The 24,411-nt window shown below is 41.9% G+C and overlaps 1 protein-coding gene across 1 annotated transcript in view; it reads left to right on the forward strand.

Moving 5' to 3' along the window:
* The window catches only part of DHX34 (DExH-box helicase 34), a 44,436-nt gene extending 22,001 nt beyond the window's left edge, over window positions 1-22,435 (forward strand). The window contains exons 10-17 of the mRNA XM_040323556.1: window positions 1,963-2,196; window positions 2,383-2,556; window positions 2,820-2,931; window positions 6,309-6,418; window positions 7,698-7,967; window positions 12,830-13,006; window positions 14,332-14,461; window positions 21,610-22,435. Coding sequence (XP_040179490.1) covers window positions 1,963-2,196; window positions 2,383-2,556; window positions 2,820-2,931; window positions 6,309-6,418; window positions 7,698-7,967; window positions 12,830-13,006; window positions 14,332-14,461; window positions 21,610-21,746 — 1,344 coding nt within the window. The 3' untranslated portion in view covers window positions 21,747-22,435. The remainder of the gene's footprint in view (window positions 1-1,962; window positions 2,197-2,382; window positions 2,557-2,819; window positions 2,932-6,308; window positions 6,419-7,697; window positions 7,968-12,829; window positions 13,007-14,331; window positions 14,462-21,609) is intronic.
* The last annotated feature ends 1,976 nt before the right edge of the window (window positions 22,436-24,411 follow it).

The raw sequence follows: 24,411 nt of genomic DNA on the forward strand, positions 1-24,411 counted from the left end.
GAAACAAACAGGTTTATGTAATTGGACCCTTCAAATTATAATAACATTGTATATAGTGCAGTAAACATGGCAAGTTGCCCACACTTACCTTTCATCAATACAGAGTTTGTAAAAGCAGGTCTGCTTTAGTATAGCCTGAATGGATGGCCAAATCACATACTAGGGTACTATATTGTAGTAGATCATTTGTTTTTTCCCCCTAATTTTAAAAAGTCTGATGCCTGCATGTAAGCTGTAATTTCAACTATCTGCAGGTTCCTTAAAGTGGTTGTAAAGCAGGGATGCCCAACCGCTGGCCTGCAGCGTTCTCTGATGTGGCCCGCCACCTCCTGCTCTGGGATGACAGGTCGGTAAGCCCTGATCGTGGGTTCCTGACCCGCCATCCCCCAGCATCTGTGTGAAGAATGGAGCCGACATTCGAGGAAGTAGAGCCGATGCTTCCTGTATACCGCCGGCTCCTGTCACAGATGGAGTGATACCAAATGTACTCCACCTGTGACAGGAGCGATATAGGAAGCATCGGCTTTGCTCTCTATTGCAGCTGCATGCTTCCTCCAGCGCCAGCTTCTGTCACACTGATGCTCGGGGATAGTGGCCCTCGCTCCTTAAAAGGTTGGGCACCCCTGTTGTAAAGGCTAAGGGCTTTTTACCTTAATGCATTAAAGTAAAAAACCTTTTCTGCTGCATGTGTTTCCCCAGCCCTCCCTTATTCTTATCCGATCCTGATCCAGCATTGTACTCTGTCGCGCCTCACTGCACAGATTGATGGCAGAGGGCACCATTTGCTCCCCTTGCTGTCAATCAAATTCTGTGATGGGCAGGGGCCGAGCCACCTTGTCTGTATCAATGGACACAGACAAGGCAGCTCAAAAGCGAGCCTGCACAAGTGCCCCCAAAGGAAGTAACTTCCCATGGGGGCACTCACTAAACAGCAGGAGCTGGGGCTATTCTGTGCAATACCAATGCACAGAGCAGGTAAATGTAAAATGTTTCTTATTTTAAAGGGAAAAAAACCTGAAGATAAACCATATAAAAAAAAAAAAAAAAAGGCCCCATAGCAGTTAAAGTCATAATGTGCAAGTATGAACTTGCCTGAAAACAAAGCCCTCCAGCGGTGCGTTGTCACCAGGGCCGCCATCAAGGGGGTACAGGCAGTACACCTGTAAGGGGCCCGGAGATCCCCAGGGGCCCGGATGGCAACCCCCTTTAAAAAAAAAAAAACATTATTTTTTTCTTTTTTTTAGGGTTTCAGAGGTCCCCAGGGGCCCGGAGGCCGCCAGGGCCCCAGATGGTAATTTTTTACTAAAGGGACATTTTTTTTTTTTTAGGGTCCGGAGGCCCCCAGGACCCTGGATGGCAACCCCCCCTTTTTTTATTTAGTTTTTATTAAAAAATATATTTTTATTTTATTTTTTATTAAAGGGCCCCCCTATATACTTTTTTATATATATATATATATATATATATATATATATATATATATATATATATATATATATATATATATATATATATATATATATATATATATATATATATATATATATATATATATATACTTTTTATTAAAAAGAGGTCCCCATAATTCCTGATGGCTGCCCTGGCTGTCACCACTGTAGGCACTTCCATCTTCACCTGTCTTCCTCTCAGGTTACTGGGCCTCGGCCATATGCATATGCGTGCCTAATTTACGGCTACGGCACAGATTTCTGCATGGATGGCACAGCCCATTCAGAGCTCGGTGCACCGGTGACTACACTGGCTTTTGCTAAAGTAAATATCTCGGAAATGGTGTACATTTAGGAGATATGTACTGTGCCTATAGGTAAGCCTTACTACATACAGGCTTACCTATTGGTAAAATTAAAGCACATAACATTCATTGTAAGCTTCTCTATACTGTTTTGTGACTGTATATGTGAATTACCCCTTGGGTTTTATCCCTTTGTGATCTTTCTCTAGGGGTTACTAAAGGACCATGGAATGCTGCAGGAGCGTGAAACCCGAACAGTTGACCGCTACAACCGCCATCGGCAGCACAAGGAGCGTAAGGAGCTTCACCAGCTGAAGAGAGAGCATGAGCGCACAGAGAAACGCAAACGCAAAGTGCTCAAATTGCAGGATGAGGAAATGGGAAGCTCCAGTGATGAGGACAGAAAATCTAGTAAAGAAGGGAAAGATTCTGTAGATATCCAGGCAAGTGATGAACATGGCTTTCACTCAGGGAAGGTCATTGGTCAATTTCTTATGCTTAACAATTATGAGATTTTGCATTATTTCAAATTATGATATATTACCTTCATATTGTTCTAGCTTGCTGTATCCATCACAGCTTCACTTTTTGTTTCTTGTTGACGTTGGAAAACTGATACTATATTGCAGGATGTGAAGTTTAAATTAAGACACAATGTGGACGAGCTGCGAGAACTATCTGGTGCTGGAGAGGAGTTGTCAAGCAAACAGCTGTCCTTGCTCAAGCTTATTGTGTGCCATGGATTGTACCCGCAACTGGCACTACCTGACACCTTTAACAGTTGCCGAAAGGACTCTGACCAGGTGAGTGGTATTGTGTTTTTTTACTTTAAAAATGTATGTCCAGCTAAAACTTTTTTTTTGCTAGTTTTGGATTCGGTGGGTTAGATTTAGAACTCCTTTCAGGATTTTATTGCTATCTGGAGCCCCGTTGGCAGGGGACATATCCCTAGGATAGGATTAAAAACCACACAGAAGCTCTAATCAATCCCCACTCTATCAGGTTGACATAAACTGTAGGCTGCTTTTAAAACTTTCAAAATGATCTTTCCTCATTCTCTTTGTAGGTCTTTCACACAAAAAGCAAGCAGGGGATTGTCCTCCACCCAACATCGGTCTTCTCCAGTAACCCAGAACTCCTTCAAGTGGACGAGGACCAAGAGGAAGCCAAAGTGAATGGTATTTTTATTTATTGTAACTCCATCATCCCCTTTGAACTGGTTCAATTAATTGTTCAAGACTAGCATAATTAATATAGAAAAAAAGTAAAACAACTTAAAGTGGTACTAAATGGCAGTTTTTTTTTTTTTTTTTTTTTTTTTTTTTTTTACTTTAACACATTCTCTGCATTATGGTAAAGAAAATCTAAAAAATCCTCCGTGAACGACCCCCCCCTCCCCATTCACCAAACAATTTACCTGTGGTCTGTTGTCACCACCGTTGGTCCCCACGATTAGTCCCCCTTCCTTGATCATTCCGGTTCTAGAGGTACTGCCTTCAGTCGAATTGCTGGTAGGAGGAAGTAGTCAAGGGTGGGGTTTGCTGGGCAATTTGTGTGTCTATGGATACACACAGCACAGGCTGGGATAGTGCTCGTACAGGTGTCTCCCTAGTAGCCGGCTTGCTAAGGAGATGACCATAAACCAGTAAGGAGGGCTAACGGCTTGGGGACTCCAGATGCAGCTTGAAAAATAGATTAATTGTACATTTGTAAGTGTTAAATATCACCTTATTTGAATAAAAGTACATTATTATGGATAAAAGTAAAATGAGCATAAATATTATGGATAAATTGAAAAAGGATCTGAACAGAAATCTGTTATGGTTGCTCAGTTAATCATGGCTATTAAAATGAGCTGATCTAGAAAGCAGTCTTTGGTCTGCCCTTAAAGCAACTCTAATGCCGCGTACACACGATCATTTTTCGGGTTGTAAAAAAATACGTTTTCAGCCTCTAGAAAAAACAAAGTTTTCTTTCAACTTTATCATTAAAACAACGTTGCCTACACACGATAGTGAAAAAAAAATGCTCTAGCAAAGCGCTGTGACGTACAACACGTACGACGGCACTATAAAGGGGAAGTTCCATGCAGATAACGCCACCCTTGGGGCTGCTTTACCTGATTTTGTGTTAGTAAAAGACGGTTCGCGCTTTTCTGTCTGTTACAGTGTGATGAATGTGCTTACTCCATTACGAATGGTAGTTTTACCAGAACGAGCGCTCCCGTCTCATAATTTCCTTCTGAGCATGTGCCTTTTTTCTTTTCACGTCGTTAAAGCCCACACACGATCATTTTTTACAACCTGAAAAACAACATCGTTTAAAACGTTGTAAAAAAAAAGGAGCATGTTCGAATTTTTTTTTGTCGTTTTTCAGAACCCGAAAAATGCTCTGAAGCCCACACGTGATCATTTTAAATGACATTTTTTTAAAAACTTAGTTTTTTACAACCCGAAAAATGATTGTGTGTACGCGGCATAAGAAGAACAGTGCGCAATCTGAGTGACTTAGTATGTTAACAGATTTATTGTGGTGAAAAGACAAATGGCAACTTACATTGTGACAGCTAAAATCAGGCTCATCATATAGTAAGGACTTCCGATGGACAGCAGGGGACCTCAGACCAAGATAGAAGTACTGCCTATACACCTGCAGGACCAAGAGAACACACTGGGGGGCACCAAACTAAATGCAGCAAGAATACTATTGAGAAATTCTTGTAAATTAGGAACTCGCATGGAAAGAAGAAATCGGGCGTTAGGCTGGATGATGGCTTCGATGAGGAAGTGGAAACCACCAATATGGCGTAGAGCTTTTTATGGGATGCAGAGTAGACCAGAAGTGATGCCATCTGGCCGCCCAAGCCTCTTTCTCAAGCTCTTGCTCTCAGGCTTTCTAAAAAGCTTGAGAAAGAGGCATTGCAACTCACAGTAGTGACATCCCCAAATTTCACTCCAAATTTCTTGAGATGAACAATTGGAGGCAGAAGTGCCTTAGATTTCACACTACAGATATACAGGGGACCCCTGATTTCTCAGCACTGTCAACATCATAGCATGCCTTGTGTTTTTTCAATGAATACAAGGAGTACCGTGATCGTGTGTGGTGGGGATTGTGATGTCATTGTCCCTCCTCTACTCCACCATCTCCATTTGGAGAATGTTCTATGAATGTTGTCTTTACCGAGCAAGAAATTATTGTGCAGTGGGACAGCTGCTCACATAGAACCTGGGTGATTGCAGCTATCGCTGTATTAGCACCAACTACAGTGATTTCCAGGTTCCTAGCAACTCTTCAGGTACAGTATGAGATATCCATACTTGCATTGTGGAAAGAAGTTTGTAAAGCACCCCCGCGCAACCGTGCCTATCTAATATAACCGATCCCTGGGTGGCTGCTGCCTAGTTAATGTGAAAAACATAATGCACAAATATTAATAAATATGAGCTGTGCCACCTTAGTCTTGGCCTCTTATAACATATAATATATACATCGTAAATTCATACAAGTGCTATACAATGTCATACAAAGTGCAATAAAAGTGCCAAAGTGTTATAAATCTTCTTAAATAAATAAGTGCTATCATCCATGCCACTGCAACACAAATCTTGTTTCACTCTGTGATTAGTGCCCCGTGCCCTTCTGGGACCAAACACACCAGATGGTTTTGACCACCTGAGCTTACATTGAGGTAGGTCAGAAAGCGCTGGATCACAGTCCCCCTGTGTGTGGCAATTTCCCAGGGTCAATCTATGCAAGATACCTCACACCCATATATGAGAGGAATAAAACAAGAGAAAGCTTTATAGCGTTATACGGTTTGGTGTCCCGGATGCGGTAAAATGCATAGGAGCAGGTGACTTCCGATTCATGCACCATTCCCGCCTTGTAGGACACAAGCCGGCTCCCATGCTGGCTGGAGCGGCAACAGTCAACACTAAGCTTTGGCAAATGATTCTAGGGTGCCAGGTTGGCCACCGAGCATTGGGAGTGTGGTTTTATCTTTTAAGTTTTTAATAAAACAGATTTGCGCTATGAAACTTTCTCTTGTTTGCTTACTCTCATATATGGGTGTGGGGTATCTTGCATAGATTGACCCTAGGAAATTGACACACACACACAGCATGGCTATAATCCAGCGCTTTTTGACCTACCTCAGTGTGAGCTCAGGTGATCTACACCATCTGGTGAGTTTGGTCCCAGAAGAGCATGGGACACTAATCAGAATGAAACAAGGTTTCAATTGGAGTGGCACAGACTAGTGCACTTTATTTAAGAATATTTATAGCACTTTGTATGAAATTGAAATTGTATAGCACTTGTATGAATTTATGATTTATAGATTTGTATGTTATAAGTGGTTAAGATTGAGGTGGCACAGCTTAGATTTATTAATATAAACTTACATTGTGCTAAGCTGGACCAATATAAGTATGCAATACAAATAAGTGTGGAGTTCAGCTTTAAAAAATGTATTTTAAAATAAATAAATGTTACTTTACTGCAGGCACAATGGTCATGTTTTAACCAGTCTCGTTGTTTTATTTGTCTACAGATCCAAAGAGTCATGGGCTGAGCAATAAGCACCAGATTGTAGGATTTGTGTCACTACTAGAGACCAACAAACCGTATTTAGTGAATTGTGTGAGATTGCCAGCTTTGCAGGTGAGTCTCCTATTACTCCAAAAAAATAGGGAAGGGAAACAAAAAAGCACTCACATTTGCCAACATCCGAAATATTGAATAGGGGAAGGGTTACTGCTAAGGGCAGTGACAAGGCAGACTTTTAAGGCAAGACAGGAACATAGGGTTTAGAAAACTATAAACTTTTAATTACAAAAATACAATAAAATACATAAGGAAAATACATAGAAAAAACATATAAAGTATATGTTCAATTGCAAAAATTCCTTTTCGTCTACGCGTTTCACCTTTTGGCTTCCTCAGGACGAGGTTAGGAGAATTTGACAGTGAGATATTATATATTTCATTAATCGGAATAATCGTTAGCCGTCCATTGCATCGGGGACATTTAAGATCGCAGACGTACCATCAATGTGCAGCTTATGGAAGAGCTTAGTACAGCCAATCAAAGAGGAATTCCTATATACGCACAGGCTATTCCCCGGGACGTGCGATACCCTTCCGTCCGAGAGGCCCTTAACCCTTTGATTTGTCCTATAACGGATACTGCAGTGTGGCTGCCCATTTTGGATACATTCCCCATCTTGGCCTCGCCCCCTGCTTTTGTGGTCCCGGCTCTGTTTGTCATTCTGGTTACCTGTCAGACTCTACTCTTGTCGACGGACACTATATATACGTGGGTCTGATGTCCCTTAGAGGAATTCCTCTTTGATTGGCTGTACTAAGCTCTTCCATAAGCTGCACATTGATGGTACGTCTGCGATTTTAAATGTCCCCGGTGCAATGGACGGCTAACGATTATTCCGATTAATGAAATATATAATATCTCACTGTCAAGTTCTCCTAACCTCGTCCTGAGGAAGCCAAAAGGCGAAACGCGTAGACGAAAAGGAATTTTTGCAATTGAACGTATACTTTACTTTTCTATGTATTTTCTTTATGTATTTTATTGTATTTTTGTAAATAAAAGTTTATATTTTTCTAAACCCTATGTTCCTGTCTTGCCTTAAAAGTCCGCCTTGTCACTGCCCTTGGCAGTAACCCTTCCCCTATTCTCCCATTACTCAAAACACAAACGGAGAACTTCACTGACTTCTCTGTCTCTGTAAAACAGTACCAGTCTTTGATTACTAGCAAAGCACTGACCCAGGGATCACGGCTATCTGCTGCTTACTTGTCTACTTGGGAGTATTGGAGTTATTTATTAGGGCAGTATAGAGTGATATTGCTTTGAGCGCATAAACCAAGTGACAAGCAGATAGATACAGCTGTCATTGTGTCATCATTGTCTATGTGGTAGGGTCTTCTACTTCTGGCTCGTTCCTTGGACACCAACACTGACTGTTGCCGCATTGTGTCTGATGGCTGGATAGAGGTGAACATAGAAGATCCTGAAGGTGCCCTGCATCTGATCTCTGAGGCTGTAAAAGTGCGACTGGCGTGGGAAAAGGTATTGCGCTCCAGGCTGGAAAAATCAAGCGGTCGTGATTTTGATGAAGATGACAAGCGTCGAAGGAGGAGAGAGATTGATGGTTTAGGGCATCGTCTGGTTGCCTATGTTCGCTCCGAGGTAGGTCAGTTACTACTATCAAATGTATTCAGGTGCAAGGATGACCATCTTTGTCTTAATGTTTGCTGCTTCACTGTCACTTCAGATGACCTGGCCATGCAGAGCTTATCTACATGGAGCTCTTTTTAAATGTGTTTTTAATGCATAAAAAATCTCTTGCATTCATCAACATCTTTTTCCAGTTTGATTTAAATGAATGCATGCAAATCTCCTACTGCCCATTCTTGTACTGGCTGATTTTTATCTAAATGGGTAGCTAATTTGACAAATATCTCCCAATTTTGCAGTACAGTCGATCGTAGTAATCACGATGTATTCATTTTCATGTTCAACATTTTGTTTTCATGTGGAATATAATCAGTCTCTGCTTTTACTGTACATTCAGAATGCGTGGCCAGCAACAAAATATGGTGTAATCAATATTACATTTGAGCAGGAGAAATGGTTAAAGTCAGTACTATTCGTGCTTATTTAACAGAATGCTGTTGCCAGTGTTTTTTTTTTTTGTAGTACAGATACTCCTCGTTTTAACGACTTAGCTGTTTAACGACCACTCAGACTTACAACCAGCTCAACCCCATCCTAACATCCTAACATCATTGTATTGTACAGTACAGAATTTTTGTTTGTGTTCTGTACTTATGCAAATTAAAACAACATTATTGAGATGGAGTTTTGTGTTTAGACCTTTTTTGTACAGTACAGTAGTTGAGAATGCTTAAAATATTGATTACTTGTGGCTCCTCATTTAACGACCAATTAGTTTAATGACCTGGTTGTTGGAACGAAACCTGGTCGGTAAGTGAGGAGTACCAATTGAATGCATCACGTTTTTTTATAAAGACATGTTAATAAATTCACTTTGATACTATTTATTCAAGCACCCGTTTTTAAAGGGGTTGTAAAGGTAAAAAAAAAATCCTAAATAGCTTCCTTTACCTTAGTGCAGTCCTCCTTCACTTACCTCATCCTTCGATTTTGCTTTTAAATGTCCTTATTTCTTCTGAGAAATCCTCACTTCCTGTTCTTCTGTCTGTAACTCCACACAGTAATGCAAGGCTTTCTCCCTGGTGTGGAGTGTTGTGCTCACCCCTCCCTTGGACTACAAGAGAGTCAGGACGCCCACTTACACACAGCTCCTTTCTCTATCTGCAATGTAGAGAGCGTCCTGACTCTCCTGCTTGCCCCCTCAAGGGAGGGGCGAGCACGACACTCCACACCAGGGAGAAAGTGTTGCATTACTGTGTGGAGTTACAGACAGAAGAACAGGAAGTGAGGATTTCTCTGAAGAAATAAGGACATTTAAAAGCAAAATCGAAGGATGAGGTAAGTGAAGGAGGACTGCACTAAGGTAAAGGAAGCTATTTAGGGGAAAAAAATTACCTTTACAACCCTTTAAGTTTTGAGAGCATATTCTGTTGCTATCTCCTTTTCACACCTTTTTTCACAGCAGATGTCCTTGCAGCTTATATTTTTATAGGATTTTACACCGTACTGTTTGGTGCAGAATACTTGTATTTGGAGTAGATCTTTCCATATTTGGCCAAGATTTTATGCAAATAGGCAAAAATGCAAGAAAACAAAAACCACAAAATATCATAAATGTGCTATAAGAGTGCAAAGCCAGCTGCTAATTCATTAAACAAAACAAAATGTCCTTTTCAAAATATTTGCATAGTGAAACAATTCATGAAATTGTGCAAAAACTTTAAAGTGACCAGTGCTACAATTTATCACTTTAGTGATTTAACCAAAAGTGACACGTGCTATAAATATGTAAGTCCTTGTTATAGTGCTGCAAAATGTATGTGCTGAAACATATGATAGGTCCTTGATATAGTGCTGAATAAAATCACTTGATCTGGTGCTGCAAAAGATCACAGAATAAACCATACGGTGTGCCAGGTGCTCCCCTTCTTTTACTACATTCACCAGAAAGCTCTCTATTCACAGGGGTAACCATCATTCACAGTACCACCTGGCTGTATATGGATATCCAAATCCCATGAAAGGGATTGTAAGTATTGCGTTTCTTCGCATCTAACTCGCATGTCAGGAGATTGTGATAGGCTCTCTATGGAGCCGGTTCACACTTCTCTGGAGTTGCTTCATTGCGAATTGCACAGTCCTGTGCGTCTTTTGGTCAGTTCCAGGTCTCAATTTAGCCAAAAATGCATGCTGAAATCGGACCTGAAACTGTGAACGGGAACGCACCGGACCCCTGCAGTGAGCTGCTCTGTGCTGCGTTGTGAACCCAGCCTGAGCTTAGGTTCACGCTGGGCTGTGGGAGTGAAGCCGTGCTAGTTCATCTGAACTCGCACAATTTCACTCCCGCTGGCAGTCCTGATTTCGGCCACGATTACAGAGACATCTGTGCAGGTTTCTGCACAGATGTCAATGTAAATCGCGGGGCTGAAATCGAAAAAATGGCCCAATAAAGCTAATAAATGCTGAATAGCCATTTTCTGGTGTTTTTAAGTTGTTTTCAGCTTTTTTCAGAGTTAGAGTGTTTTTGCAGCTGAAAAAATTCCTATCGATACCCACTAGTTCTGTTTTTTTTTTCCATCTAGAAAATGCCCCAGCCAAAAACTGCTGTTAACAGCCTATGTGTGCATGGACCCATAGGATAACATGCTGGGGAGTTTATTGACTGCTAGGCCATAAGGTGAATTAGGAAAAAGTGTCTAGAAAATAAGTTTTGTTCCCACACTATGCATTTTTGCATAGACAACACCCCTATGGACTTTATGTTAAAAGTTCTCCACAAAGTATCCTGAAGTTTTTTTTTGTCACGATCCATAAATGTATGAAATTGTGAACCAAAAAAAAGAAAATCCTATGGTGCTGGGTTTGCTTGTAAATTTATTTCTAGTCATTTTAGCAACACAAAATATCTCTTAAACTGACAGTTACACATATGCGTAACATTTGAGACAGGTATTAGTGCTTTAATATACTCAAGAATAAATGTAGATCATAAATTATAATTAATATAAATTAAATCAAAACTGACATGTTGTATTCATCAGTATGCCGTGCAAGCTGAAAACGCATTTCAGACATAATAGGTCTCAAGATGGCCACAGGCTCCGTCCCCTATAGTAGAGCTAAAACCTTTGGGTTCAAATCATCAGGAATATCAACATAATGGGCCAGTGTTGGTTCCTGAGTTGCACCAGTAATCCAGCAAATCGGATTGAACAGTTTTAGCGGCACAACAGATTTTGCTTCACTCGCATCTAACTAATCTGTCGTGGGTGGCCACGGGAATGTCTTACCGAGAGTCATGTAGAAGCATCTTTAATATCAATGCTGCACTATAAAGTGTCCTTGTGTTGTCTGTAGTATTGATAGAGGCCATTGAATTTGGTCTTTGTGGACCATCTGTTGTACTTGGTGTGTTTTCACCACTTTGGCTAGTGGTCTCAGTTGACTCTGTTGTTTCAGTACCTGATGGATGAGGTAACCTGTCTACCAGCTTGTATTTTTCACAGATGTTGGCATCAAAACAAGGCTCATTGACTTGGCTAATGTGTCGTCAGCTGTTGGCACCAGTGTGTGTTTGGTACTTATTGGGATTTATACCTTTTCAGTTTGTGACTCTACAAGCACCTTTTATGGCAAAGACAAAAGTAAGGCATTTTATTTTGCTTGCGAGAAAGAGGAATATCTGGGTAGCAGTTTTAACCTGGGCCAGTTTACCTTTTCAACTAGTTTACAAATGTGTGTGCCACCTGAATGGCCAGGGATCTGCAAAAAATGTGAACGATGCAAGATACAAAGCATTCTGCATGGCATCATCAGCTTTGCCAGAACTATCAATGCCTCTGACAAGTGATGCCCTTTATCAACACTATAAAAGGGGCAAACTACCAAGCAGGCGTAATGAGACATTCTCTGAAAGGTATAATGTGAGCCTCATCACCCATTGGCAATGGATGGCACCTCAAGGATGGGAAGTAAACCGTGACCTGGATGACTAGAAATCTTGCTCCTAAAGTGTGTTGCAGGTAGTCCACTGCAGTGGAAAGCAAGGCAAATGTGAGACTGGAAGATGTCCCAGTATGTCTGCAAGACTGTCTTGTACTGATTTATGTCGGTGCAAAAATTGTGAAAATGTTTCCCAAGAAAAAGAGGAAAGAGCTACTGTACATTGGACGGTAGTTCTGATGACAGTGATAGGAATGAGACTGATGAGTGAAGACACGGTTTAGTATTTTAGGGTGTTTTTTTTAGCTGTAATGAATCTATTGTAGAATTGTCCATTTTTTGGCATTATTTGGCATGGAGGGGGATGGGGTTGCATTTTGAGTCATTTCAGCCAACTTGTGGCAAAGTGTGCTGCTTTCTTTGATTACACAGTGCCTACTGAACATTCTGGTGGATACAACATCTCAATTTTGATTTACAATGTGTATTTTTAATTTTGCTCGGTGCCAATCTGTGAAGTTGAAGCGTATTTTCTACAACTTTGCCATATTTCATGGTCTACATTCACTCTTTGATTATACCAATGCACCAATACCTGTCTCAAAAGTTATGCACGTGTGTAAATGTCAGTTTAAGAGAGATTTTGTGTTGCTAAAATGACTAGAAATACATTTAGAAAGCAAAACCAGCACCATAAGATTACATTTTTTTTTGTTTCATAATTTCAAATCTGACAGTGATTCTAGACGTGTTTAGACATTTATCCTCATGTCAGTGAAACTACTGTCATTGGGTGAAGAGGTGATGGAAAATATTTTAATGGAGCCCTGGATAGGAGCAAAACTCTGCAATACATTCAAATCAGATCACACAAACCTCTTGTAGACTTATCTGTAGTTCTCTGATCATGTTGTGTTTATATTCCCTGACAGGTAAAGTACAGTATGAGGCGCCTGGCAGGTTTAGAAATGCAGAACCTGTACGTGGGTCCTCAGCTAGTCACCGATGCCATCAGCTTAAAGGGTGTTTTCAGCGATGAGGATATGAAGCCCGATGATGTGAAAGGTGGATACACTGTGACCAGCTTCCTGACTTATAACTGTTTGAGGGTAAGTGAGGATATAGATATGCATCAGTCATTTACACCCAGATTTACAAGAGTTAAACACCATCTGCTGGTAATCTTGAAGGCATTATTGTCTTTCTCATTCCGCCACTCTTACCAAATGCTGTGCTGTGGAAGTGCTGATTTTATTCGAAGGGCATTAATTACAGCATTATTTTCCATATGATTCAAGTTTAAACCTCTTAGTATAAACAATAAAGAAATGGTAGTACCATCATCCTAAAAGTCAATTAGAATAGAGTTTTGGACTAAGGGGACCCCAAGGACCCATAGGACCAAGAGAGTGGGGGGCAAGAGGACTATATCGGTAATATAGAGAAAAGTAAACTCAAAGTAATAAAGATTAAAAGATATATATCAATTTATTAACATAGTATCAAAAAAGCATAGTCATAAAAAAACATCGGAACAATAATACAAAACATATATTGCGGGACCAACCAGACAGGTCACCGGGCTACAGTAGTCCCCGAGGGGAGAGTCACGGTGAAAGAGGAGGTCGCGCAAGACATGGGTCTCAACTAGTTTCACGACTGAGTCGCTTCGTCAGGAGAAATCTATAAAAAGAACACCCAATCGCCTGGAAGTCGCAGCCGCCCGCAGGAAAATCTCCCACGGCGACCAAAGGGGGACAACTGCGGTGGTGAACCTGTTTGACTGTGTATAATTCAAGGTGAAGATAAAAAGGAAGGGGCCCTAGGACCCAGTTGCCAAGTGACAGATATGTGACCAGTGGGTTACAAGAGCCGCACAATGATACTGTGTGAAGTGTAGATACAGAAGTAGGATCTAATGCAATCTCACAAATAACGGGCAACTTTTTGCTGGGTAGATCAAGGGGAAGTCCTGGGGCCTGGTGTCCAACACTCTGTTCGTTTCCTGACAAAGCGACTCAGTCGTGAAACTAGTTGAGACCCTGTCTTGCGCGACCTCCTCTTTCACCGTGACTCTCCCCTCGGGGACTACTGTAGCCCGGTAACCTGTCTGCTTGGTCCCGCAATATATGTTTTGTTTTGTATTATTGTTCCAATGTTTTTTATGACTGCTTTTTTGATACTATGTTAATAAATTGATATATATATATATATATATATATATATATATATATATATCTTTAATCTTTATTAGTTTCTGAGTTTACTTTTCTCTATAGTACCGATATAGTCCTCTTGCCCCCCACTTTCTTGGTCCTTTTGGGTCCTATATATATTAAAAACATTTATATAACAGCTTTATGAGTTTTTCTTAGGATTTCTATTTCGAAGTTCTCAGTGTGCAGCAATTACAGTTCATGTTTGTTTCATGCAGAGTGCTGCTGATTTGTACAGTGACTGTTTGCGCACGTTCTGGACTTGTCCTCGCTGTGACCTATACATGCCATTTACACCTCTAGAACGCATGGCACATCAAAACAGCTGTACAGAGGAAGAGAATACTGGTAAGTTGACATCGCAGAATCTGTTGCTTCAGTTTTGCACAATTGTTGTATCACATGCTGATATCTTTTCTGTGAGATCTTCTCTTCAAGCTTTTTTCAGGCTTTCTGGTTCTATGCAACTGGCATCCATTATGTGGAGTGATTCACTTGCTTCTTTGTACTTAGAAGCAATAAGTATTTACTTTACTGCTAGCAGATAACAGCATGGCGAAGGGGCAAAGTAAAGGTAAGTATGTGATGCTGGCGAGGAGCAGTGACGTTGTTGGTTTGCAGAATTTATCAGAATAACCCTGCAAAAGGAATTCCTATCCTTGCAACCTGTTAGGCCCTGTACACACGACCAAACATGTATGCTGAAACTGGTCCGCGGGCCAGTTTCAGCATACATGTTCGGTCGTGTGTAGGCGCGAGCGGGCCGAATTCCAGCAAACATTTGCCCGCCGGGCCTTTTCCCAGCGGGCAAATATTCCTGGACGTGTTTTAAAACCGTCCGCTGGAATCCTGCCCGCTCGGACATGTACGGTCGTCAGTACAGACCTACCGTACATGTCCGAGCGCCCGCCGTCCCTCGCATGCGTCGAATGACTTCGACGCATGCGTGGAAGCCTTTAAATGGCAGGCCCGCCCACGTCTCTGCGTCATCGCCGCGTCGACGACGCGGACACGCCCTGCGTATTGTTTACGCGCGGACTTCTGTACGATGGTTAGTACAACCATCGTACAGAAGCCCTCTGGCAGGCATGTACGGTGAAAACGGTCCGACGGACCGGTTTCATCGTACATGTTTGCTCGTGTGTACCGGGCCTCAAAGGTTTTTGATCTATGGCCACCATTTCTATCCAACACTTCTGGGGGTTTGTCAGATAGTGTGTTCCCTGCTGCATGCTATGGTTCCTCCTGTTGACCTCCTACATTACTACAGGAAACAGTAGTGATGCAGAACTTGGTGAGAAGAACCACAGTGCTCAGTAGAGGACACACCTGTGGAAGCGTTGGATTGCAGTGGTGGTTGTAGCTCAGAAAGCGTTATGATTTAACATACTGCTATCTGGAAAGGTAAGTATTCATCATCTTTTTAGTGACTGGCTTAATTGCATTGTTTTTTAACTTTAATCCCAAAGTGGACCAATTGCATATACAGTGGATATAAAAAGTCTACACACCCCTGTTTCTGTGATGTAAAAAAAAAAAACAGACAATGATAAATCATTTTCAGAACTTTTTCCACTTTTTTTATGTGACCTATAAACTGTACAACTCAGTTGAACAACAAACTGAAGTCTTTTAGGTGGAGGGAAGTAAAAATAAAAATAAATAAAACAATGTGGTTGCATAAGTGTGCACACCCATACGCTAGTACTTTGTTGAAGCACCTTTTGATTTTATTACAGCACTCAGTCTTTTTGGGTGTGAGTCTATCAGCATGGCACATCTTTGCAAAAACACTCCAAATCTGTCAGATTGCGAGGGCATCTCCTGTGCACAGCCCTCTTCAGATCACCCCACAGATTTTGAATCGGATTCAGGTCTGGACTCTGGCTGGGCCATTCCAAAACTTTAATCTTTTTCTGGTGAAGCCATTCCTTTGTTGATTTGGATGTATGTTTTGGGTCGCTGTCATGCTGAAAGATGAGGTTCTTCTTCATGTTCAGCTTTCTAGCAGAAACCTGAGATCCGGTTCACACTGGGGCGACCTGGGATCCAACTTCAAGTTGCCCCAAGTCGCGCGGTCGAGAAAATGAATGGAAGTGAATGAGAGCCGTCTTAATGTACACTACTGAAGTCGCTCCGACTTCAGAAAGGGTTCCTGTACTACTTCAATCCGACTTCTAGGCGACTTGTAGGCAACTTGTACCCATTGATTTCAATGGAAGTCGGATCAGAAGTCTGATCACTGTCTTAACTGAAGCAACAATACAGGAAGATAACATACATTTCTCAGGCAAACCCCTCCCTCCCACAGAGCTGATTGTTGTTTGATTGGCCGCTGGAAAGCTTCCTGTCCTGGAGGCGACTTGAAGTTGCCTTGTACTGTCCTGGAGGCAACTTGAAGTTTCCTTGTAAGTTGCCTGATGATTCATACTCAAGTCGTGTCCAAGTTGCCTCCCAAAGTCGTGCTAGAAGTCGTGTTGCCCCTGTGTGAATGGGCTCTCAAGGTTTTGTGCCAATATTGACTGGTATTTGGAACTGTTGATAATTCCCTCTACCTTGACTAAGGCTCCTGTTCCAGCTGAAGAGAAACAGCCCCAGAGTATGATGCTGCCACCACCATGCTTCACGGTGGGTATGGTGGTGTTTTGGTGATGTGCAGTGTTTTTGCGCCAAACATATCTTTTGAAATTATGGCCAAAAAGTTCAATCTTGGTTTCATCAGACCATAACACATTTTCCCGCATGCTTTTGGGAGACTTTGGATGTGTGTTTTCAAAATTTAGCCGGGCTTGGATGTTTTTCTTCATAAGCCCAGACATATGAAGAATACGGGAGATTGTTGTCCCATGTACCACACAGCCAGTACCTGCCAGATATTCCTGCAGCTCCTTATGTTGCTGTAGGCCTCTTGGCAGCCTCCCTGACCAGCATTCCTCTCGTCTTTTCATCAATTTTGGAGGGATGTCCAGTTCTTGGAAATGCCACTGTTGTGCCATATTTTCTCCAATTGATGATGTCTGTCATCACTGTGTTCCATGGTATATCTAATGCCTTGGAAATTCTTTTGTACCTGTCTCCTGACTGATACCTTTTTAACAATGAGATTCCTCTGATGCTTTGGAAACTCTCTGCTGTCCATGGCTTTTGCTTTCGGATGCGACTAAGGAAATGTCAGGAAAGACCTACTAGAACAGCTGAACTTTATTTAGGGTTAATCAGTGGCACTTTAAATGATGGCAGGTGTGTACTGACTCCTATTTAACATGAGTTTGCATGTGATTGCTTAATTCGGCTACATCCCTAGTTATAAGAGGGTGTACACACTTATGCAGCCACATTTTTTTTTTTTATTAGTCCTGTCTGGATTACTGACCATGCTGGGGATTAAAACCCCAGTACCATCATACTGCACAATGGGAGTTCTTTATATTCTCTTATTTTGAGTATGGCAGCATATGCAGGTCGGATCCTTAAAGGACCATAACCCAGATGTACTGGTGGAAGTGTACATGATAGCAGGAGGGTCCCTAGTGCACAGGAGGCTTGGAATTATCCATAAATCAAGAGATCTTGCTGGATGATGATATATAGGCACAACACCTAATGATTGGAGGTGGGATTTCTGTGATCACTGAGGTATTATTAGATATGCAATCGAATGAGCAAGGAAGAATTTGCACTTTAATTGCACTAGATATGAAGAGAGGTTTCACTTTAATCCTATGTGGATGTTGATTTTGATGATAATACTTTAGCCCTGGTTCACACTGGTGCGTTTTGACATGCGATTTGACATGTCAAATTCGCATGTCAACCTGCCGGCAATGGCATAGTCCTAATGGGTGCGACGCCGCATCTGCAGCGCTGGACCAATTTTAAAAAGTAGTTTCTGTACTACTACCGCGATTTACATTGATATCTGTGCAGAAACCTGCACAGATGTCTCTGAAATTGCAGCTGAAATTGGGACTGACAAGCGGGAGTGAAATCGTGCGAGTTCAGCTGAACTCGCACGGCTTCATGCCTGTAGCCCAGTGTGAACCTGGGCTTAAGAATTATTTAAGATGCACAGGTTATATGGTTGCACAATGTATGCATTACACATTGTTTTATGTAGCATGTTTGTTTTTAGTGATGAATATGTGCACATAAATATTCATCACTAAAGGGATATAGGGATTTTAGAAATTTTGATTTATACTTTAATCACTTCCATACCGGGCCTATTCTGGCACTCCTCTCCTACATGTAAAACTCAAAATAATTTTTCTAGAAAATTACTCAGAACCCGCAAACATTATACATGTAATCAAAAAAAGGGGAGTCTAAAGCGCTGGCCAATAGTGAAACGTGAGGTGTATAAATCATAATGGGGTAAATGTGCAAACAAACTGCTGCTCAAATCTATATTGTTACTAACAACAAAACAAGTGGTATAAATAAAAAGGGTGATGAGCGCAATTATATACTGGGGTGATAAGGACTCAGTGTTCCTGAGAACTGGTGCAAACAAATAAGTGTAAGTTCAAATGAGTTCAAATTATAACAGTAAATGCAACCATCACTATGAATCAAAGTGAATGGGAAACCAAAAAACAAACAAAATGTGAAGCTGCAACTATACAACTATAAAATATCCATACAAGTGAATAAATGGAATCCATAAACTGCTGGCATTAAAGAGAATCGCAAAGCAAAAGTGATGATAACTTGAAATAAATCTTCACAGAACGTTGGGCTCACAGAGCGCTTACCTCCCTGATGCGGGGAAAATGCTTTACATACATCCACAGTCGGGTGTATGGAGACTGCTGTAACTTCTCAGCTTTAGTCTGCAATGCCGGGCTTCAAAAAGATGGAGGTTCACCAGGGGATGTGGATTAATAACCCAAATAAGAGAACAAAAGAAAGGACTCCCATCGTGAAGATGTAAAAACAGGGGAAATTTATTAAGCTGAAAAAATATGCTTACACGCATTAAAACATCGGGACGCCGAATACAATGCTTCCGGGTAGACGAATGGGGCTCCACGTCACTTCCGGTTTACGTCTAGCTTACGGCGTTACGTCACGACACGTGACTTCATCAGGGCTTCTACACTGGAGCAGTGCCCTGGCAGGATGCTAAAAAAAAATACTGCAAGCAGCATCTTTGAGGCATTTTAGGAGCAGTGTATACACTGCTCCTAAAGCAACCCTGCCCATTGAAATCAATGGGCAGCGCCGACAAAGCTATCGGCCTGAAAAACGCAGCTAAAACGATGGAAAAAAGCGTCACTTTACCGCCGACGCCTCAGTGTGTGTGTGTGTGTTTTTTTTTTTTTCTGAATTTATTTGCTTTCTAGAGCTTTTCAGAACTACCACCATTTTAATCTCTAGGGCAGTGGTCCTCAAACTTTTTAAACAGGGGCCAGTTCTGACTGTTGGGGCGGGACTATAGTTTTAAAAAATGTAACGAATTCCTATGCACACTGCACACATCTTATTATGCAGAATGCAGGGTTCAGGGGTGCCCTGCAATCAGAATGCAGGGACCCTGCCCATAACAGTGTCCTCTGCCCCCTTCCCGTCACCACCACCCACACACTCACACTGATGTCCTCTACCTCCCCCTATAACAGTGACCTCTGGCACCCTGGGAGAAGCCGGGAGCGGGAGGCAGCAGAATGACTTTCTATATTTGCAAGCTGGTGATTGGTTGCCCCGTGTCCTAGCAACCAGTCACCTGCAGCTTAACTTCAAAAGGTAATTTGGGCAGCTCCTTCGTCCTGAGCTAAGCTGCCTCCTGCTCGCCTCTATTCGCTGATGACCGCAGTAAAGGAGGCTTTTGGGGGACCCATGGTAGGGCCAGCCCTAACGGGCCAGGTAAATGACCTTGAAGGGCCATAGTTTGAAGACCCCTGCTCTAGGGTGTCTGCTTTCAGAAAATATATAATGTTGGGGCTTTATGTGTGCAAAAACGGCTCTGGCATCGAATGGGTTGAAGGAGAAGTTGCATGTTTCACCCGTAAAGCTTTTTTTTTTTTTTTTTTTTTCTGGTTCCTAGATTCAAAGCAAATTTGTCAAGCCCCATATGAGGGTGTGTGTGTGTGTGTGTGTGTGTGTGTGTGTGTGTGTGTGTGTGTGTGTGTATATGTATATGTGTATATGTGTGTGTGTGTGTATATATATATATATAATGGGCCACATTCACGTAGATCAGCGGATCTATAGATCCGCTCGATCTACGTGATTTAAGATCCGCTCCCGCAAGTTTGGGAGGCAAGTGGGTAATTCACAAACCACTTACCTCCAAACTTGCGGTGGCGGATCGTAAAACCCCCGGCGGAATTCAAATTCCGCGGCTAGGGGGAGTGTACTATTTAAATCAGGCACGTTCCCGCGCCCATTTTAAATGCGCATGCGCCGTCCGGGGAATTTCCCAGCGTGCATTGCTCCCACTGACGTCGCTAGGACGTCAGTGGTTTCGACGTGAGCGTGATTGTGAATCGGCGTACGCAAACGACGTAAGAAAAATCAAACTCGACGCGGGAACGACGGCTATACTTACCATTGGCTGCGCCTCATAGAAGCAGGGGTAAGTATACGCCGGGAAAGCCGCTACGGAAAAGTCGTAAGAAGACTGCGTCGGGTCCGCGTACGTTCGTGAATTTGCGTATCTCGCTGATTTACATATTATTTTTAAATTGAAAATAAGATCCGACAGTGTAACACAGTGTAACACTGTCGGATCTTAGCCATATCTATGCGTACCTGATTCTATGAATCAGACGCATAGATAGGACCAATTTCAGGCAGTGTAAGTCAGAGATACGACAGTGTATCTGGAGATACACCGTCGTATCTCTTTGTGAATCTGGCCCATAGTGTGTATGTATGTACAGTTTCTTATTACTCTACAGTGCAACACTTTTTTTAACTACCGTAATATATTATACTTACCTTTGGTGTGGAAACACAGACTTGTTGTTTGCAACTGTGAGCATTTTATAATTTACAGACACACTAGCACTGTAGGTTAATGTTGGTGGTGCAGGAATTACATGTAATTGTTCCAGTACCGCCATAGTTTTCTTTTTAATTGATGTTCTATTCTTTTAATGGATCTCAGAAGGGTACAGCAACACTGGATAGAACCAGAGCCTTTTTTTTTTGCCATTAAACCTTGTGCTACTTGGCTGCTTAAAAGCTGTGAACAACCCCCATAACATATGATCAGCACCGAACAGATATTTTGACTAGGCGGAGGTGACAGTTTTCTCTGGTTGCACTATAATGCTAAAGACATGCATGCAAATGAGCAAAGCAGATGTACAATATGTTATTATCTTCTATTGCAACACTAGACAGGACTTTACAACACCCACATATACATTATTATTATTATTATTATTATAATAATGTATATGTGGACGTTGTAAAATCCTGTCTAGTGTTGCAATAGAAGATACATTACAATGAAAAGTGTTAACTCTATTAATATTGTTCTTCTATAGAGTCAGAAGAACCAGGAATAAAGCCCTCTTCACTGACTTCTCTACACAAGAAATACCACTGTGATGTATGTGACAAGGACTTCACCTTGACGCCCACTGAGATTCTCAAACACAAGAGGCAGCATCTGAACTCTTAGAAAAACGAATGCTGGGAATTTTCACACCTGTGTGTACCTTCACCGACATTGAATATATTTACTATTCTAGATATAATCAAGGACTTTGTCACCTGAGGCCACAACGATATCGGCATAGCCTTGGTCGGCTTTATCAAAGATCTTCTAAATATAAATACTTGAGAAGATGGGTGGTTTATAGGATTCACACTAGCTGTCGACATGAAGGTGCTGTTTTCTGTGCTTCTACTGCCTCTGTTCTTTGAGGGTCTTCTGGCTCAATGTCCCACACCCTCGGAACTGGTGAATGATACAGGGTAGAAGCTCTGTGCCCGCATGTTTGAACACAGCAACATGTACTTTGACCAGTCCTGCAGGGGGGCCATCCTCGATGCCAAGAATGGAGATGACTTCCCCTACATGCCATCTGGATGGGGTAACAAGATCTCATCTCTGGTTGTGAGTACTCGCTGCACCCTGAAAGTATGGAGCAAGTCAGGCAAAACAGGGAACAACCGTTCCTTCAACACTGGAATGGTCTACCAGTTAAAGGACTTTACCAATGGACTGTTTGGAAACTGGAATGATTCCATCAATGCGTACTACTGTACCTGCACAAAAGGAGACCATGCAGGTGTACTGATGGAAGCCAGAATGTTTTGCTTTTCAATAAAAGTCCATTTATGGATTCAATATTTATTTCATTCTAACTTTCAGGTTTGTCAGATGTTTTATGGGGTGCATTAGGCTACTGTTTTGTACAGAGAACCAGATATACACTGTATAATTAGATCTTGGCTCACAACCTGCATTGTCTTCTAGACCATGGGGGAATTTAATAAAGCTGCTGCGCCACTTTTCTGGCGGTAATCCCTCTTGTTAATATATTGCGCCCAATTCAGGAAGTGTTTGCAACACTTTTGGTTCTGATAGCAACTTGTGCACCAAATCCAGGTACTGTATTTGCTGGCGTATACGACTACCTTTTACACTTAAAAAAACTGTCCAAAAAGCAGGGGTTGTCTTATACGCCGGGTCAGCTGCTCGGATGCCTGCTGGATGTGCGGTAATACTGTATGTGGCTTTGGCTACATACAGAATATACCGCTTAGCCAACCCCGGTGAGCGATGTATTCAAATGAATACAGAGCCTACTCGGATTGGCGTAACAACCTCTGCCAATCCGAGCAGGCTACTTTATTTGAGAGTCAGAGACGCGCAGGCTGATGATGTTACAGCCTCTGCCAATCCAAGCAGGCTTTGTATTCATTAATAGAATAAATTGCTCGCCGTGATTGGCTCCAGCAAGAAGGAAGAACAATATGGCTCCTGAAGGAAGAAATATAAAGCGTTGGCAGCCTTGGAAGGTCTTATATGGTGAGTACAGGAAAAAAAATCTTAAACTGTAAAATTAGGGGGTCGTCTTATACGCCCGGTCGCCTTATACACCGGCAAATACGGCAATTCTAAGTGTTTCTTAGTTTCTGTCAGTAAGACCCCTTTCACACTGGGGCCGCATTCGCGATAAAGTGCTGCTCGCTTTTTTTACCCCTGTTTAACCACTTCCCACCCGGCCACTGTACACGGCCAGGTGGTCCTTTCCTCTTTCAGGAACATCCTCAGAACGAGTGCTCGATCCTGTGATCGTTGTGCTCGGGATATGGACGCTGTGATTGGCCCTCCCGCTCATGTGACAGCTGTTTTCAATTACAGCCGTTGCAATGTACACAGAGACGTGTGTCTCCATGACAGTGCTCCCCACTGAGAGCTCAGCGCTTTGGGGAGCGGGGGAATCTGCATCCCTGTGACAGCTCTGTGTAAGGATAATTTTATACAGAGAGCTGTCATAGATCTCTCCCCCCGAAAACAGTACACCAAGCACCACTGTCACCCCATACACCAGTCAGTGTCCCTATAAAACATCTGTCACAGTGCACAAAACATCTGTGTGTCCCCATCACATCCGTCAGTGCACAAAACATCTGTCACAGTGCACAAAACATTAGTCTGTCACATCACATCTGTCACAGCGCACAACATCTGTTTGTCCCTCATCACATCTGTCACAGCGCACAACATCTGTTTGTCCCTCATCACATCTGTCACAGTGCACAAAACATCTGTCTGTCTGTGAACAAGCAAGCTATCCCTTGTGAAATGCATCAACTGCTGTTCCTGTGTTCATCTGACATTTGTGACAATAAAGACTCATCAAGAGATTTTGGAGTTTCAGTGTGCGACTTCTTTGTTTTGTCCCCCATGTCATTGCTACCATAGATTGTGAACTCTATAACTTTCACACAGACCAAATAATATACACTGATTTGGGTTATTTTTACCCAAGAAATGCAGCAGCATACTTTTTGGTCCAAATTTATGAAGAGCAATTACTTATTTGCAAATTGTTATAATAAAAACAAAGAAAATGCATTTCTTTAGAAATGTTTTGGTCTTTTTTTCATTTGATCAAATACCACCAAAAGAAAGCTTTATTTTTGTGAAAAAAATGTATTATAAAAATTTAATTCGAGTACAGTGTTGCATGACTGCGCAATTCTCATTCAAAGTGTGAGAGCGCTGAAAGTTGCAAATTGGTCTGGGAAGGGAGGGGTGAAAGTCCCAGTATTCCCTATTTTATTCAAAACAAAATAAATAATTTGTGTTACACATTAAAATATTCCTAGTC

This window comes from Rana temporaria, chromosome 9, assembly GCF_905171775.1.
Source record: "Rana temporaria chromosome 9, aRanTem1.1, whole genome shotgun sequence".
NCBI lineage: Eukaryota > Metazoa > Chordata > Amphibia > Anura > Ranidae > Rana > Rana temporaria.